At 39.0% G+C, this 13447-nt stretch overlaps 1 protein-coding gene across 2 annotated transcripts; it reads right to left on the minus strand.

Moving 5' to 3' along the window:
- Positions 1-297: 297 nt before the first annotated feature.
- Positions 298-8853, minus strand: ankrd40 (ankyrin repeat domain 40). 2 transcript variants are annotated; one of them, XM_047150232.1, is made up of 6 exons: positions 8375-8853; positions 5793-5941; positions 4789-5343; positions 4484-4665; positions 2172-2340; positions 298-1987 (listed from the first exon to the last, which is right to left on the minus strand). In XM_047150232.1, exons 1-5 carry the CDS (start codon positions 8506-8508, stop codon positions 2197-2199), a joined length of 1164 nt encoding a protein of 387 aa, XP_047006188.1. In that variant the 5' UTR covers positions 8509-8853; the 3' UTR covers positions 298-1987; positions 2172-2196. The 2 variants fall into 2 exon arrangements, with proteins under 2 accessions (XP_047006188.1, XP_017315778.1); XM_017460289.2 differs by having other exon boundaries at positions 298-2340; positions 8375-8852.
- Between the last annotated feature and the right edge of the window lie 4594 nt (positions 8854-13447).

The raw sequence follows: 13447 nt of genomic DNA on the forward strand, positions 1-13447 counted from the left end.
CTAATAAACCAGTTTAATAGCTCTAAATGACTACTCTTGGTTTGAGCCCTAGGTTTTGCCTGTGAACATGGTATTGGTTGTTAAACAGTATAAACTAACAAAGACCAGAGAGCTGTCTATGGGCGAAAAGCAATCTATTCTGAAACTGAGAAAGAGGAAAACACAAATGTCTTCAATGTATAACAAAAACAACAGAACTGGCTTTTCTGTTTCAATACTTTCAGAGGGGACTGTATATTCATTTGAGTAAAGACAAGAAAATCCACAGAGGACATATATGCAATATTAGACGGTGGATGCATAGGTTCAGTCAAACTGTATTCATCATCCCGAACATGACCAGTTAGTACACCGAGTTTTCCACAGAGAATTTTGATGCCTTACATGAGTCAGAAATGTTGCAGCTTTCTCAACCTTGTGAATGGACAGCATTTTTATGAGCATACAGAACATAACTGATACATAGACAGACAGACAGACAGACAGACAGGCAGGCAGACAAATGCTTGGCTCCATTTCAGCTGTAGTGTGCTCTGGATCCTCCTTTCTAGTCAAATTTATAAATTAATATATTTAAAAAATCAGTACAGAACAATACAATGTGTAGAGGGACTAAAGTTAAAGGTGAACAGTTTCTGCATTTTATATTAGAACACACTTTCATATTAGGACATTGTTAGACACCCTTTTAAAACAAAAGACAAGAGTTTCCAATTAGTGTGAATAAAAGAAGAAGAAAAAATAAAATCAGAAGCTATGCCTACTTTTGAATTTCCTACTTTCATACTTCCTGATCATCTACAAAAACAAAAGTTGTCAAAACAACTCAAAGAAAAGAAGCACATCCCCTGGTCTACATGTGCAATGTGTCTTTTGGCATATATACAAATTTTATTTAAACAAAAATGATAAAGAAGTATTGCACGTTTTATCTCAGGAACTGGGACCGCAATACAGACTGTTATTGAATAACTTAACGGCACTGCTCCTAAATGAATCCTGCTTCCTAAGTATAAAACATGTGCGGCAATTAGGTCCAGAGAACAATATCCATTATAGTAACTTTATCCCTCAAATTATAACTATTAAACCTAAAGTGTTCGTGGAAGCTCACAGTCATTAAACCCTGTTCTTGAATCTTTCGTTCCTTTAAAAATCAAGATTTAAATAAAATAACGGCAATCGTTGCTACATTGTTCAGTGCAGAATGAAAATTGATTATTAGGCCTTGATACAAGATCATGAGGATAGATAGTTTTGCAGTGACTGAAGGAGCAGCAATAATCACCAAAACACACCACTGATATATTCAAAAATCAATAAAATTAGAAAAAGCCCCATGCATTTTTAAAAGTACCTCCTACTTGCCATTTTGTTCAAGTGCACTGGGGATTATCTGGCAAACACACATACGCAGAACATGAAAAACACCCCTCCGTTTTAGTTTCTGAAGCTGCTGTATTTTAGTACATCAAACTACAATGGCTTTCCCAAGTGGAGCTAAAAAAAAGCTAACACACTTTAAAGAGGATGTTAGCAATCAAGCAAATTTGCTGTGTGCTTTGCCAGTGCAAATTAAAATAGCCTGTGTTGGGAAAAGAGTGCATATATGTTAATGACCATAACTGACAATAAGAAGTGCTGGTACCGGTCACAACTGTCCCTGTGAGCTGTGCTCAAAACCACACAGTGGCCTCATAGCAAACACAGCAGCGAGGCAGATCTGAAAACTTCACATAGGCCAGCAGCATGAGAGGTGACAGATTTGGATACACGACCCAAAGGCGAGTGAGAAAATTTTGTATACTGAAAAACAGTGGCTCCTAAAACATGATGTCATGACCAGGAAAGACGTTTTAAACCCAAAGATGTGTGACAAAACGAATAAGGATTACAGTGGAGGAGGAGAAGGAGGAGGAAGAAGAGGATGAGGGCCTCGCATCGTTCTTCAGATGGCTGTTCAGACCATGCACGGGCAAACTATAGGCTGGGGAGAAAAAGGCATATGGCTAACATTGTATACAGACTGAGGAGGAAAATGGAAGAATGGCATCTGATCTGTAGAATGGCCAAAAAAACAAACAAAAAAAACATAACATAACATAACATAACATAGGTATGAATTAGGCATTTTGAACTACAGTCCCAGATGGGGCAGCGAGTCAGTCCACCTTGTGCTGGGTCTGGAGGCAGGAGCTAGTAGGTGAGCCTCGAGGCCTTCATGTTATAGCAGGGCCTGTCGTTCAGTGCTCCTGGGCCAGAGAACATAGACAAACTCTCTGCCTTCTCCAACACCACCTCCAGTTCCTGGAAGTCCTGAAGTCGAGCCACGTCTTTGTCCTGACTCATCAAGACAAGCATAATAATAATAATAATAATAATAATAATAATAATAATAATAATAATAATAATAATAACAATAATAATAATAACAACAACAACAACATCAAACAGCACTAATGTTTGGACTGTAAATTCCAACAATACCACATTAGAAGAGAAGATGAAAAGTGCTGAAGCCTGTATTAAACAAACTCTAAAATGTGCAGTGCTTTGCTGCATCCCAATTCCTCGACTATCCGCCCTAAATAGTATCTGAGATTAGAATGAGTGTATCCCAAATCATAGTATTTTGAAATGAGTATCCCAAAGGTACCCAGGTGGTCTACTATTTCCGGTAGATTTTCTAAGTGCGGATCCGTGGACACTTTTTCAACAAATATTGCCCACAGCTCCTTGCACACGGTGGAGGAGGAATTTTGTGACCGTTTGCTTCACCGAATTCAAGGACACATTTTAAAAGAGGTGTAAATGAAATGTGGAAATATAAATCAAGGGAAAGGTGAATTCAATTATATAGTATAAATTATATAATGAATAATGAATGAAGAATAGCTGAAACGCAATGAGGAATTTACATGACGCTCACGTAGATAATATTACTAGGACAGCCTCCTTTCATCTCAGAAATATTGTTAAGATAATTAATATAATGTCACTACATGATGCAGAAATATTAGATCATGCTTTCGTCACCTCTAGTCTAGATTATTGTAATGCCTTATTGTCTGGATGTTCCAGTAGGAACATAAACAAGCTCCAGTTAGTCTAGAAGGCAGCTGCTAGATTCCTTACTAGAACCAGAAGATATGAGCACATCACCCCGATCTTATCAACACTGCATTGACTCCCAGTGAAATCTCACATTGAATATAAAATACTATTATTAATCTATAAAGTATTCAATGGTTTCGCGCCACAGTATATAAGCGAACTTTTGATCTTTTATGATCCGCCACACCTACTTAGATCAAAAGGTGCAGGCTATTTGTTGGTACCTCAAATAACGAAGGCTACAGCAGGGGGAGGAGTTTTCTCTTACAACGCCCCACAGTTATAGAACAGCCTTCCAGTTAGTGTTCAGGACTCAGTCCAGGCTGAAAACATATTTGTTTACTCAAGCCTACCATGAATAGACTTTCTTTCACGCAAAGCACAGTCTTACCTAACAATCTCTCCCTCTCTCCTTCTGTCAAGCAACACATGATTTTATGGAGATAATAGTGATCCTGGCCCTTTCTTCTCTCCGGACCTGCCTGATCTGTTCGGATGCCCTATCTCTGGATGGAGCTCTCATCAACTTGAATTCCCACATGGACATTCTCTCTGTGGTTGCTGGGACTACGGTTGCTACTATGGCCTTGGGACTGCAATTACCACATGCAGTTTTGCACTCAGGTCTCCTTTGAACAGTGGATTAGTTCAACAAAAAGACTTTTAAAAAAAAAAAAAAAAAAAAAAAACTTTTATATAAAAACCATAATTAACTTTCCTTTACTTTTACACTATCCGCTGTTACCCAGATGAAGATGGGTTCCCTTCTGAGTCTGGCTCCTCTGAAGGTTTCTTCCTCATATCATCTTAGGGAGTTTTTACTTGCCACACTGTTCAATTGGGATTAATCCACACACTTAAAATCTGTATCCTCTGTTTATACATTTCTGTAAAGCTGCTTTGAGACAATGCCCATTGTAAAAAGCGTTATACAAATAAAATTGAATTGAATTTGTTTACAATGACAGTGTGCGTAACTAGGCAACAACGTTCTCTTCCTTTTCATGACGTGTTAGTACGTCCCAGTACTTGCATACTCTTACTACACACTCAAATGTATGTAGTCACAAAGAGTACATACTTGTAGTGCATAGTATAAGTAGGCGAATTGAGACTCAGCACTTCTCCCTTTGTTTCTTTTGTATAATCAGTTAATTCATTCACTAATCATTGCGTGAGCAGAAGTAAATGTCAAGCACTGAGATCCTGTTCAGTCAAATCGTAATCTGACAAAAGCAACGGATATATTAAAACTTGGAATTGGGATCACACAATCAACTACACATTCAGACGTGTAAACAGAAGCCGTTAATGCAAGCAACTGGGTTTTAAAAGCCTTAAATGAAGTTAAAAAGGAAAGCGCACGCACCTTTCTGAGCATAGTGTTAGGGAGCTTGCGTATTTTCTCCACATGCTCAGCACTAATGTCCAGCTCACGGCAGCAGACCCGCAGCAATGCACGGTACGTCAGCTCCTGTCTATCCAGCTCCACCTCGATGAAATCATTTTCTCGGGCATGTGGGTTCTGGATTCGCACCTTCAGAACGAGCTCTGGGAGACAGAAAGAAAGGAAGAGCAAGAAAGAGAAAGAAGAAAAAAAAAAGCGATTGTTTCAAAACACTATGCCACAACAGCTACTGAGCTACCGGATTTGCACATTTCTGTGCTACATACCCCGCACGTTTACAGGGAAGGTGCTGGTGAAGAAGAAGGGCTGGAAGGCAGGCATAGAGCCCCCAGGCTGAGAGCCGTTCAGCTGATGGGTGAGAGACTGTTGCCGGGTAATGGTGGGATTAGAGCCTGCGCTTGCTGAAGGGAGCGGGGGACAAACAGGGCTGTTCTGGGCAATGCTGTGATTGTGAGTGTACTCATTATGGTTGCTGTGATGCACCTCCTGGGAGACCTCCATGGACAGAGTCCCATTAGTCACCTGGTTTTGCACAATGCTGCTCGACTCTACCATGGAGACGTAGGACAATGCCGGTTGGCTTTGGCTGTCCGAGTAGACGCGCTGCTGCTGCTGTTGCTGCTCCTTTATGGGGGATAAAGTGGCCGGCTCGGAGACTACAGAATCCAAATGGTCACTGGTGCCATTTTGGGAAATGTGTCGTGCTATACTCAGATCGCTCTTATCCATCTTACAATACAAGAAGGGCGGGTTAGATAGGTAGTTTGCAATAATCGGCAGCTCTGTTTGCTTTCCTTCAGGCTCATCCTCCTCTTCCTCCACTACAAGAAAAAATTAACACAGATATGCAGCTCAATTAAAAACGTGAATAGATCGTCTGAATAACACAAAATAGTTGGTTAGATAATACTATGCAAGCCTCGTTTCGCACATCTGTGATTTAGCAAAGGAAAGGAATATAAAATACGATTTTGTCAAACACAAGAGCTCCCTCTGTAACAGCAATCCTGCATCACTGCAATGGAAGAACTAAATCAAGTAAAAACTTGCCCTGAGCCATGTATTTATTGGAGTGGAATGCCTGTTGCATAACACCGACACGTGTTACGTGTCAACTCCAGCTATATGTAGTAATTTGGGCAAATTACAGACACATGGTATGAGTGTCCCAAATGAATAACCAGTCAAATCCCTTAAATATTACATTACTAAACCTCCTCATGTAAAACTATTCCAGCACAAATGTAGGCATTTAGATTTGACAACATACCTCCAAGCAGTCTTCTGATCTCGGGTTTGGAGGTCAACTGAACCGCTAACTCATCTTTTGCAGTGAGAATTTCTTTGTCAGCCCCAGAGTTCAGAAGATATGCCACTACGTGTTTTTGGTTTCTCTTGCATGCCCAGTGTAAACATGTCCTGGTTAGAAAAACATACAAAAGTTTACCACAAGTTTTGGCGCACTTTAAATTCAGCATGCAGCAGATGTTTAAAGCGCACCTATTATGATTTTGAAAAGTTAAATGATCCATCCTAAAGGATTCATTATAAACTCCTCATTTCATACTCTGCTCTGATTGGTCAGATGTGCCAGTCTGTTTTGATTGGTCTACTGTGATCAGCGAGCAGCCAATGAAGGAAGTAAGTCTGGAATTACTAACGACTCGTTTCAGCTGTTCAGAACCGGTTCAATATCTCCATTTGTCATGCACTTTGATTTTTTAAACTTTGCAGACTTTTTACATTCACAAACAGCCACAGAACACAATACATGAAAGGTAACATTTGAAAAACCATAATAGGTGCACTTTAAGGTCCAGTGTTGTCAATCTAGAGATCTTGTTACTAGATTTAGTGACATTATATACCTTTTCAGTGGCTTCATTTTAAATAAAAGAGCCTAGCGACAAAGAGCGACTTTTTGAGCAGATGTTAGCGACTGTCCTGCACTCGACATGGCTCTCCAGGTTGCACAACAGCTGTTGGTTACATGAACTGAGAGAGCAAGTTGGGTCAACTCACCATCAGTGTGTAAAATCTGACTAATCATACATCTCAATTCACCTACTTATACTATGCACTAAATGTATGTACTCTTTTTCTGAACTAAAAGTACATACTTTTGAGGGTGTAGCAAAAAAGCTGAGTACTGAGACATACTAAGCCGTCATGTAACAGAAGACAACGTTGGTGCCTGGTTACACACAGTTACTGTAAACACACTCACCGGTGAATTTCAGCTTTTCTTCATTCATTATTCCTTATACGATTTATACTATATAATTTCATTTACCATTCCCTTGATTTATTTTTCCACATTTCATTTACACCTCTCTAAAATGCCTCCTTGAATTTAGAAAAGCAAACCGTCACAAAGCTCCTCCTCCTTCATGCAAGGAGTTGTGGGCAATATTGGCTGAAAAAAGTGAACACGGATCCCCACTTTGAAAATCTACCGGAAACTGTAGACAATCCGGGTATCTTCGGGATACTAATTTCAATATAATACGATTTGGGACACACTAATTCTAATCTCAGACACTGCTTAAGACGGATAGTAGGTGAATTGAGACGCAGGGTCGGTTGTGCTTGTGTGAGCTGACATTCCCAACGCCCAAGCCCTGATCGCCATTATTTGACCTACATGTGCACCACGCCTTCATTTTAAACTCTCGTTTTGCCTACATTTACAAGTAAAAAACAAAACAAAACTAGTTATTCCTTCACATCTCTTTTCCACAACTACTCACTACTTCATTCTGCCTGCACCTCTTGAAGATAACTAATTTAGTGAGAAAACTTATTGGTATTCCCACCCCTAATTTATCAGACTGCGTGATTTCATATACACTCCGGAAGGCACATAAAATTTTAAATGATCCAGACCACCCACTTTATCAATATTTCAACTCCCTTCCTTCTAGCCACAGGTATAGACTACCCATGTGCAGAAAGACAAGCTATGGTACGAGTTTTGTTCCTATGGCCTATACGAGCAATAAACACATAGGTAATCAGCCATTGTGAGGCCATCTTATGCTCTGGCATTTGTTGTATGATCCTGATGTTTTCTTTTTGTTCCCTTCTCCCCTCTATGCCTGTGATTGTTTATGATGGTTTATATGTATGGTGTTGTTTTGTTTATGTTTTTCTACCCACCCACGGTGGAAACAAATTTCCTCTTTGAGGACAAATAAAATGATCTATCTTTGCTTGTTAGAAATGAGTATACATGTAAATAAGTTTGACTAATTTGGAAATACATCAACACTTAATACTAAACACACACATGCTATTATAATCTATTCTTTTTATATTCTGATGAAACTCTAATAATGCCACGTGAATTGTCCAGAAAATCTTCCTTCTTTACATAACAAGTCAGATATGCAAATAATCACGAGGAAACTATGAATATGTAAATTAGTCGGTGACGTCATCTAGCGACTTTTTTTTTCCTGGCTTGCAGGCTTGCATTAGCTACCAATTCTGGCAGCAGTATTAAGATCTTTATCTGTAGTTATGGAAGCAAAAGAAGTGTACTATAAGTAAACACAACACGTACACCACAAACTCTACCCAATATATCACAACGTCAGTGGCAAAAAAGCACTGTTTTGTTCCATAAATTAGCCAAGTATGAAGTGGAATCCAGGTTAACTGGATAAACACAGAACCTGGTTAGTTAGCCGGTAAGCTAGCTTGCTAGTCCTAGGGTGTAGCTCGTATTGATTGTATTTCCAGCGCAACAAGCTTTAAGCTAACGGAAGGAGGTGGCAAATCTGTTTGTTGAATCGCATGAACAATATCAGCACACAAATTCCCCACATGGATGTTAACCACAGAACCTACCATCCATTGATTTCATTTTGGGAGTTGATGTTCACTCCGCTCTCGACTAGAGTCCGCACTTCGTCAAGGTCTCCAATAGCACTCGCTTCTCTCAAGCGCTCTTGCAGTTCTTTATCCAAAGACAACGTGGACATAATTCAAATTAGCACTTGACTTTCATACGTTAAAGTCCTTCTGTGCAGAAGGTGTTATTCCCAAACAGCAGCGAAACACGATGCTCGCCGTCATCCGATTACAGCGCGTTGTTGTTGTTGTTGTTTACGGCTAGCAATAATGCTAAAAAAAAAAAAAATCCCAAATGTGTTCTATGAAATGCTTCAGACAGGCTAATCTCTAGACCGCAGTAAAGCAATAACTAGATACATTTACTTGTGACAGTTGAAGATTAAAACGTACTGCTTCGCCGACTAAAGAAGTCCTCTATCGGTAGTAAGCACTTGTTTCATTATGGGGGTCACTTTTAACTGTAACAACAGAGGACAAGACATTAGGTTCCTACATGGACAACGTTGTTTCCTTTTGCTTATAAAACGTTTAAGCTGATTTTTTACATTTACAGCTGGGGCGGAATAGTAAGGAAAATGCACACGGTATTCAAACAAGCAAATATCACGCCTTACAATACTATTTATTTTTGAATAGTATCAATGACATGCAGCAACTGTGCTTGTAGAGATGTTCAAAATGCACGCGCCTAATTCACATCTGGAACAGGTGGAAATGGCATCTCAGACGTGTTGAATAATTCATGGAATAATTATTTTATTTTGAAAGGATTTTTTTTGTTTGTTTAAATTTAGCATCTTTCAGGGGTGTATGCATCAAAGTGCCTATTAAGCTCATGGTCATGGTCATTACATATTACATGAGAACACAGTCCAACCCTGGTCTTGGAATACCCCTGTAAAATGTCCTGTCCGTTTTAGTGTTTTCCCTGCTCTAACACACCCAGGTAATTAGCTAATTAGTTAGATCAGGTGTGTTGGGAGAAGAAAAAAAAAACCCTCACTAAAATATGCAGGACCTGGCCCAGGACCAGAGAAACCGTGTTTTAGAGAGGTGGGATGCTGTGTGTATGAACAAAACAAATTGTGGTGTAGCAGGTGGTTTTTACTTTCTTGTGGGTGGGAGCAGGCGGTCAGATATGAAGCTTGTAGGAGAAAAATGTAAAGTCCAATAACATGGAGTTGTATTGGGTCCTTGCGCGTTCATTCATTCAATATTAATAACTTTTTTTTTTATCACTATTTCTACAAAAACAGGAGGCTTCACAGAGGCTCTGCTTACTCTGATTATCAGCTCAAAAAAATATGTGGATATAAAAGATACACAATTTATATTAATGTAACCTATCAACAGTGATTTAAGTGTCTACAAACACCTGTTAAACTGGCAGGTTTTTGTGAAGTAAAAAAGAAAACCAAGATCGGCTCTTTACCCTACTTTAATGTGTTATAGCAACCAACAAAATTCAAGTGAAAACCAATAGAAATGTTTTGTGTGGGGGGAAAAAAATGTAGCACTCAGTCATTTTGGGTAAGAGTCTACCAACTTAGCACCTCTTGATTTGGCAATCTTATTCCACTCTTCATTCAAAAATGCTCCAGATCTATTCAGTTGTGAGGGGAACTCCTGTGTACTGCCCTCTTCAAGTCATTCTACAGGTTTTGAACACAGGATCTGACTGGGCCATTCCAAAATCATCTTCTTCTGAATCTACCCTTTGTTGACATGGATTTGCAAATTGTGTTGCTATCTTGTTGGAATGTGAAAATTCTCTTCATCTTCAGCTGTCTAACAGAGGCCTGCAGGTTTTCTGTCAAAATAGATTGGTATTTGGATCCGTCCATTGTTCCCTCTGTCTTGACTAGAGCCCCAATCCCAGCTGAAGATAAGCCACATAGCATGATGCTACCACCACCATGCTTCACTATGGGTATGGTGTTCTTTGGATGATAAGCTGTCTTTTCCATCAAGCATATGTTTCAGAACAGTGGTCATAAACCCTGTTCCTGGAGATCTACCTTCTTGAAGATTTTATCTACAACCATAATCATGCCCACCTACCATCTATTCATCGCCTTAAAAAGTTCTTGATCAAGTAAAACAGGTGTTAGATTTTGGTTGGAGATGAAACCACCCTACCCAATAAGCCCAGACATCTTGTCCTTCAATCAATTATGGAGGGACGTCCTATTCTTGGTAATGTAATGGTGGTGCCCCATTTTACCCACATGTTGTTTATGGCCTTCATGGTGTTCCATGCTACATCTAATGTTTTGGGAATTCTTTTGCACTACTCTGCTGATTGACACCTTTCGATAGTGAGATCTCATACATGCTTTGTCAGCTCTTTGCTGACTATGGCTTCAGCAGTTAGGTGAAGCCAAAATGTCAAGAATATTCAACAGAAACAGCTGGTCTTTATTTGGGATCACTTCATTAATGACAGGTGTATGATAAATACTTTTGAACGAGTTTGAACATGATTGATTTATTCTCATGGCCCATTTTAAAGGTTTTGCACACTTATGCAATCATGTTATTGGAAGTCTTTTTCTTAATTTTTTTTTAAATGAATTAATTTATTTTCTCCTAAAATGTTTCTATTTGTTTTTTACTTGAATTCTGTTAGTTAGTAAGTAAGTAAGTAAAATTTATTTGTATAGCACGTTTCACACAGCAACGCTGACCAAAGTGCTGAACAGAGTACAGAAAGTAAAATAGAAACAGAATTAGACCAAATAAAAGCAGACAATAGAAAAAAAAATCAATAAAAAATTTGTTTAAACAATTAAAAATTTGATCAAAAAGCCTGGTAGAAAAGATATGTTTTAAGCCTATTTTTAAAAGTAGTAATAGAAGGTGCAAGGCGGATGTCCAGTGGCAGTTGATCCCATAGACGGGGGGCAGCAACAGCAAAAGCTCTATCCCCCTTTGTTTTTAACCAGGAACGAGGGACATGCAAAAGAAACCTATCAGACGATCTTAGACATCTATTTGATGAATGTGGATTAAGAAGATCCACAAGATACGAAGGAGCTTGCTCTATTAAGAGTTTTAAAAACAAACATCAGAACCTTAAACTGAATCCTAAAATGGACTGGGACCCAGTGAAGCGATGCTAAAATTGGGGTGACACGATCAAACTTCTTTGCCCTGGTCAACAGCCTTTCAGCTGCATTCTGAACCATCTGAAGACGAGCCAGAGATAACGAGGAAGACCCAAGTATAATGAATTACAGTAATCTAAGCAAAAAGTAATAAAAAGCATGAATAAACTTCTCCAAATCCCGGAAAGACAAAAATGTTTTGAGTTTTGAAATAATCCGTAGTTGATAAAAACTAGTCTTAGTCTTAACGACCAAATTTATTTGCTTGGTTAAGCATAATTCTGAGTCCAGAATGAAGCCAAGGTTCCGAACCTGGGAAGAAATTGAGGGAAAGTGTTCATGGAGCTTGTTAATGAGATCATCTCTCAATCTCAGAGGGCCAAAAACAATTATTTCAGTTTTGTCTTCATTAAGTCGGACTAAATTATTTGTCAACCATTTTTTAATGTCATCCAGACAGTCCAACAATGGCTGAATGGAGTCACCAGCTTTCAAAGGAATGTACAACTGGGTATCATCAGTATATAAATGAAAAGAGACATTGTGAGCCCTAATAATATTCCCCAACGGCTGCATATATAAATTAAAAAGAAGAGGGCCCAAAATGGAGCCTTGAGGAACACCACTAATAATAGGACTAGAAGAAGAGCAGAAATTATCCAATGCTACCAAGAAAGATCTGTCCTTAAGATATGAGCTGAGCTATTGTAGGGCAGTGCCCTTGATACCAAACAGATGCTCTAAGCACCAGAGAAGTATGTAATGGTCTACAGTATCAAAGGCAGCTGTAAGATCTAGTAGCATCAACACAGTATTTTTACCAGCATCCACTGTTAGTAAAATGTCATTGGACACTTTTAATAAAGCAGACTCCATGCTATGAAAAGCAGTGAAACCAGATTGTAAAGGTTGAAATAACATAGCCGAGTTTAAAAACTGGAGCAATTGAGATTGTACTACTTTCTCTAGCAGCTTTGACAGAAACGGTAGCTTAGAGACAGGCCGATAATTATTAAGGCAACCTTCATCCAAACCCTGTTTCTTAAGCAAAGGTTGAACAATAGCATGCTTAAAACAATTTGGGAGCACCCCTGCTTCCAAAGAAGAATTTATCAACACTTGGATACTGGGGCCAATTTCAGAAAAAGGTTGCTTTCATAAGCACAGCGGGAACATCATCAAGTGGCTTGGATGATATTTTCACCTGGTTAACCAGATCACACAGTTCCTTTAGAGAAATGTGTTCAAATTGATCAAATGAAACCGTTAAAGCCAGTGAATTTGGGGACAAGTCTGATAAGTGCAAAGTGAAGGAAGAACGAATAGTAATTACTTTATCAGCAAAAAAGTTTAAAAACTTCTCTCAAAGTTCAGCCGAGGGTTCCCCATGGAATTGGCAACTCGGATTAATAATTGAATTTATCGTGGTGAATAAGATCTTTGGTCTATGACAGTGTGTAGCAATTAAGTCAGAGAAATACCTAGACCTAGCTGACTTTGCTGCACTCTGAAACTTAAACAATCTTTAAAAAATCTGGAAGGACACAGTTAACTGATCATGCTTCCATCTCCGCTCAGCTCTACGACAAGCCTGTCTGAGAGAACGAGTGTTATCATCCAGCCAGTAATAAGATTTACGATTTGGTTGCTTCAGCTTAAAAGGGGCAATGGAGTCTAAAATATTGGAGCAAAATGTATAAAATAAGGCAATCAAATCATCAGGGCCAGAAGAAGACTCTGCAGCACTCAAGATAGATGTTTCAACAGCATTAGCTAGAAAACTTTCACTAAACTGAGAGGCAGTGAGTGAATTAATACAACGAGAATAATATCCTGAAGGCCTAGTCATAATGGCAGAGCTGGCAGCAGGGACATTAAAAACAATGGGCTTGTGATCAGAGAAGGAAGCATCTTCAATATTAACATCAACAGCGGTTCCATATGACAATATAAGGTCTAG

This window comes from Ictalurus punctatus, chromosome 2 (genome assembly GCF_001660625.3).
Source record: "Ictalurus punctatus breed USDA103 chromosome 2, Coco_2.0, whole genome shotgun sequence".
Taxonomy (NCBI): domain Eukaryota; kingdom Metazoa; phylum Chordata; class Actinopteri; order Siluriformes; family Ictaluridae; genus Ictalurus; species Ictalurus punctatus.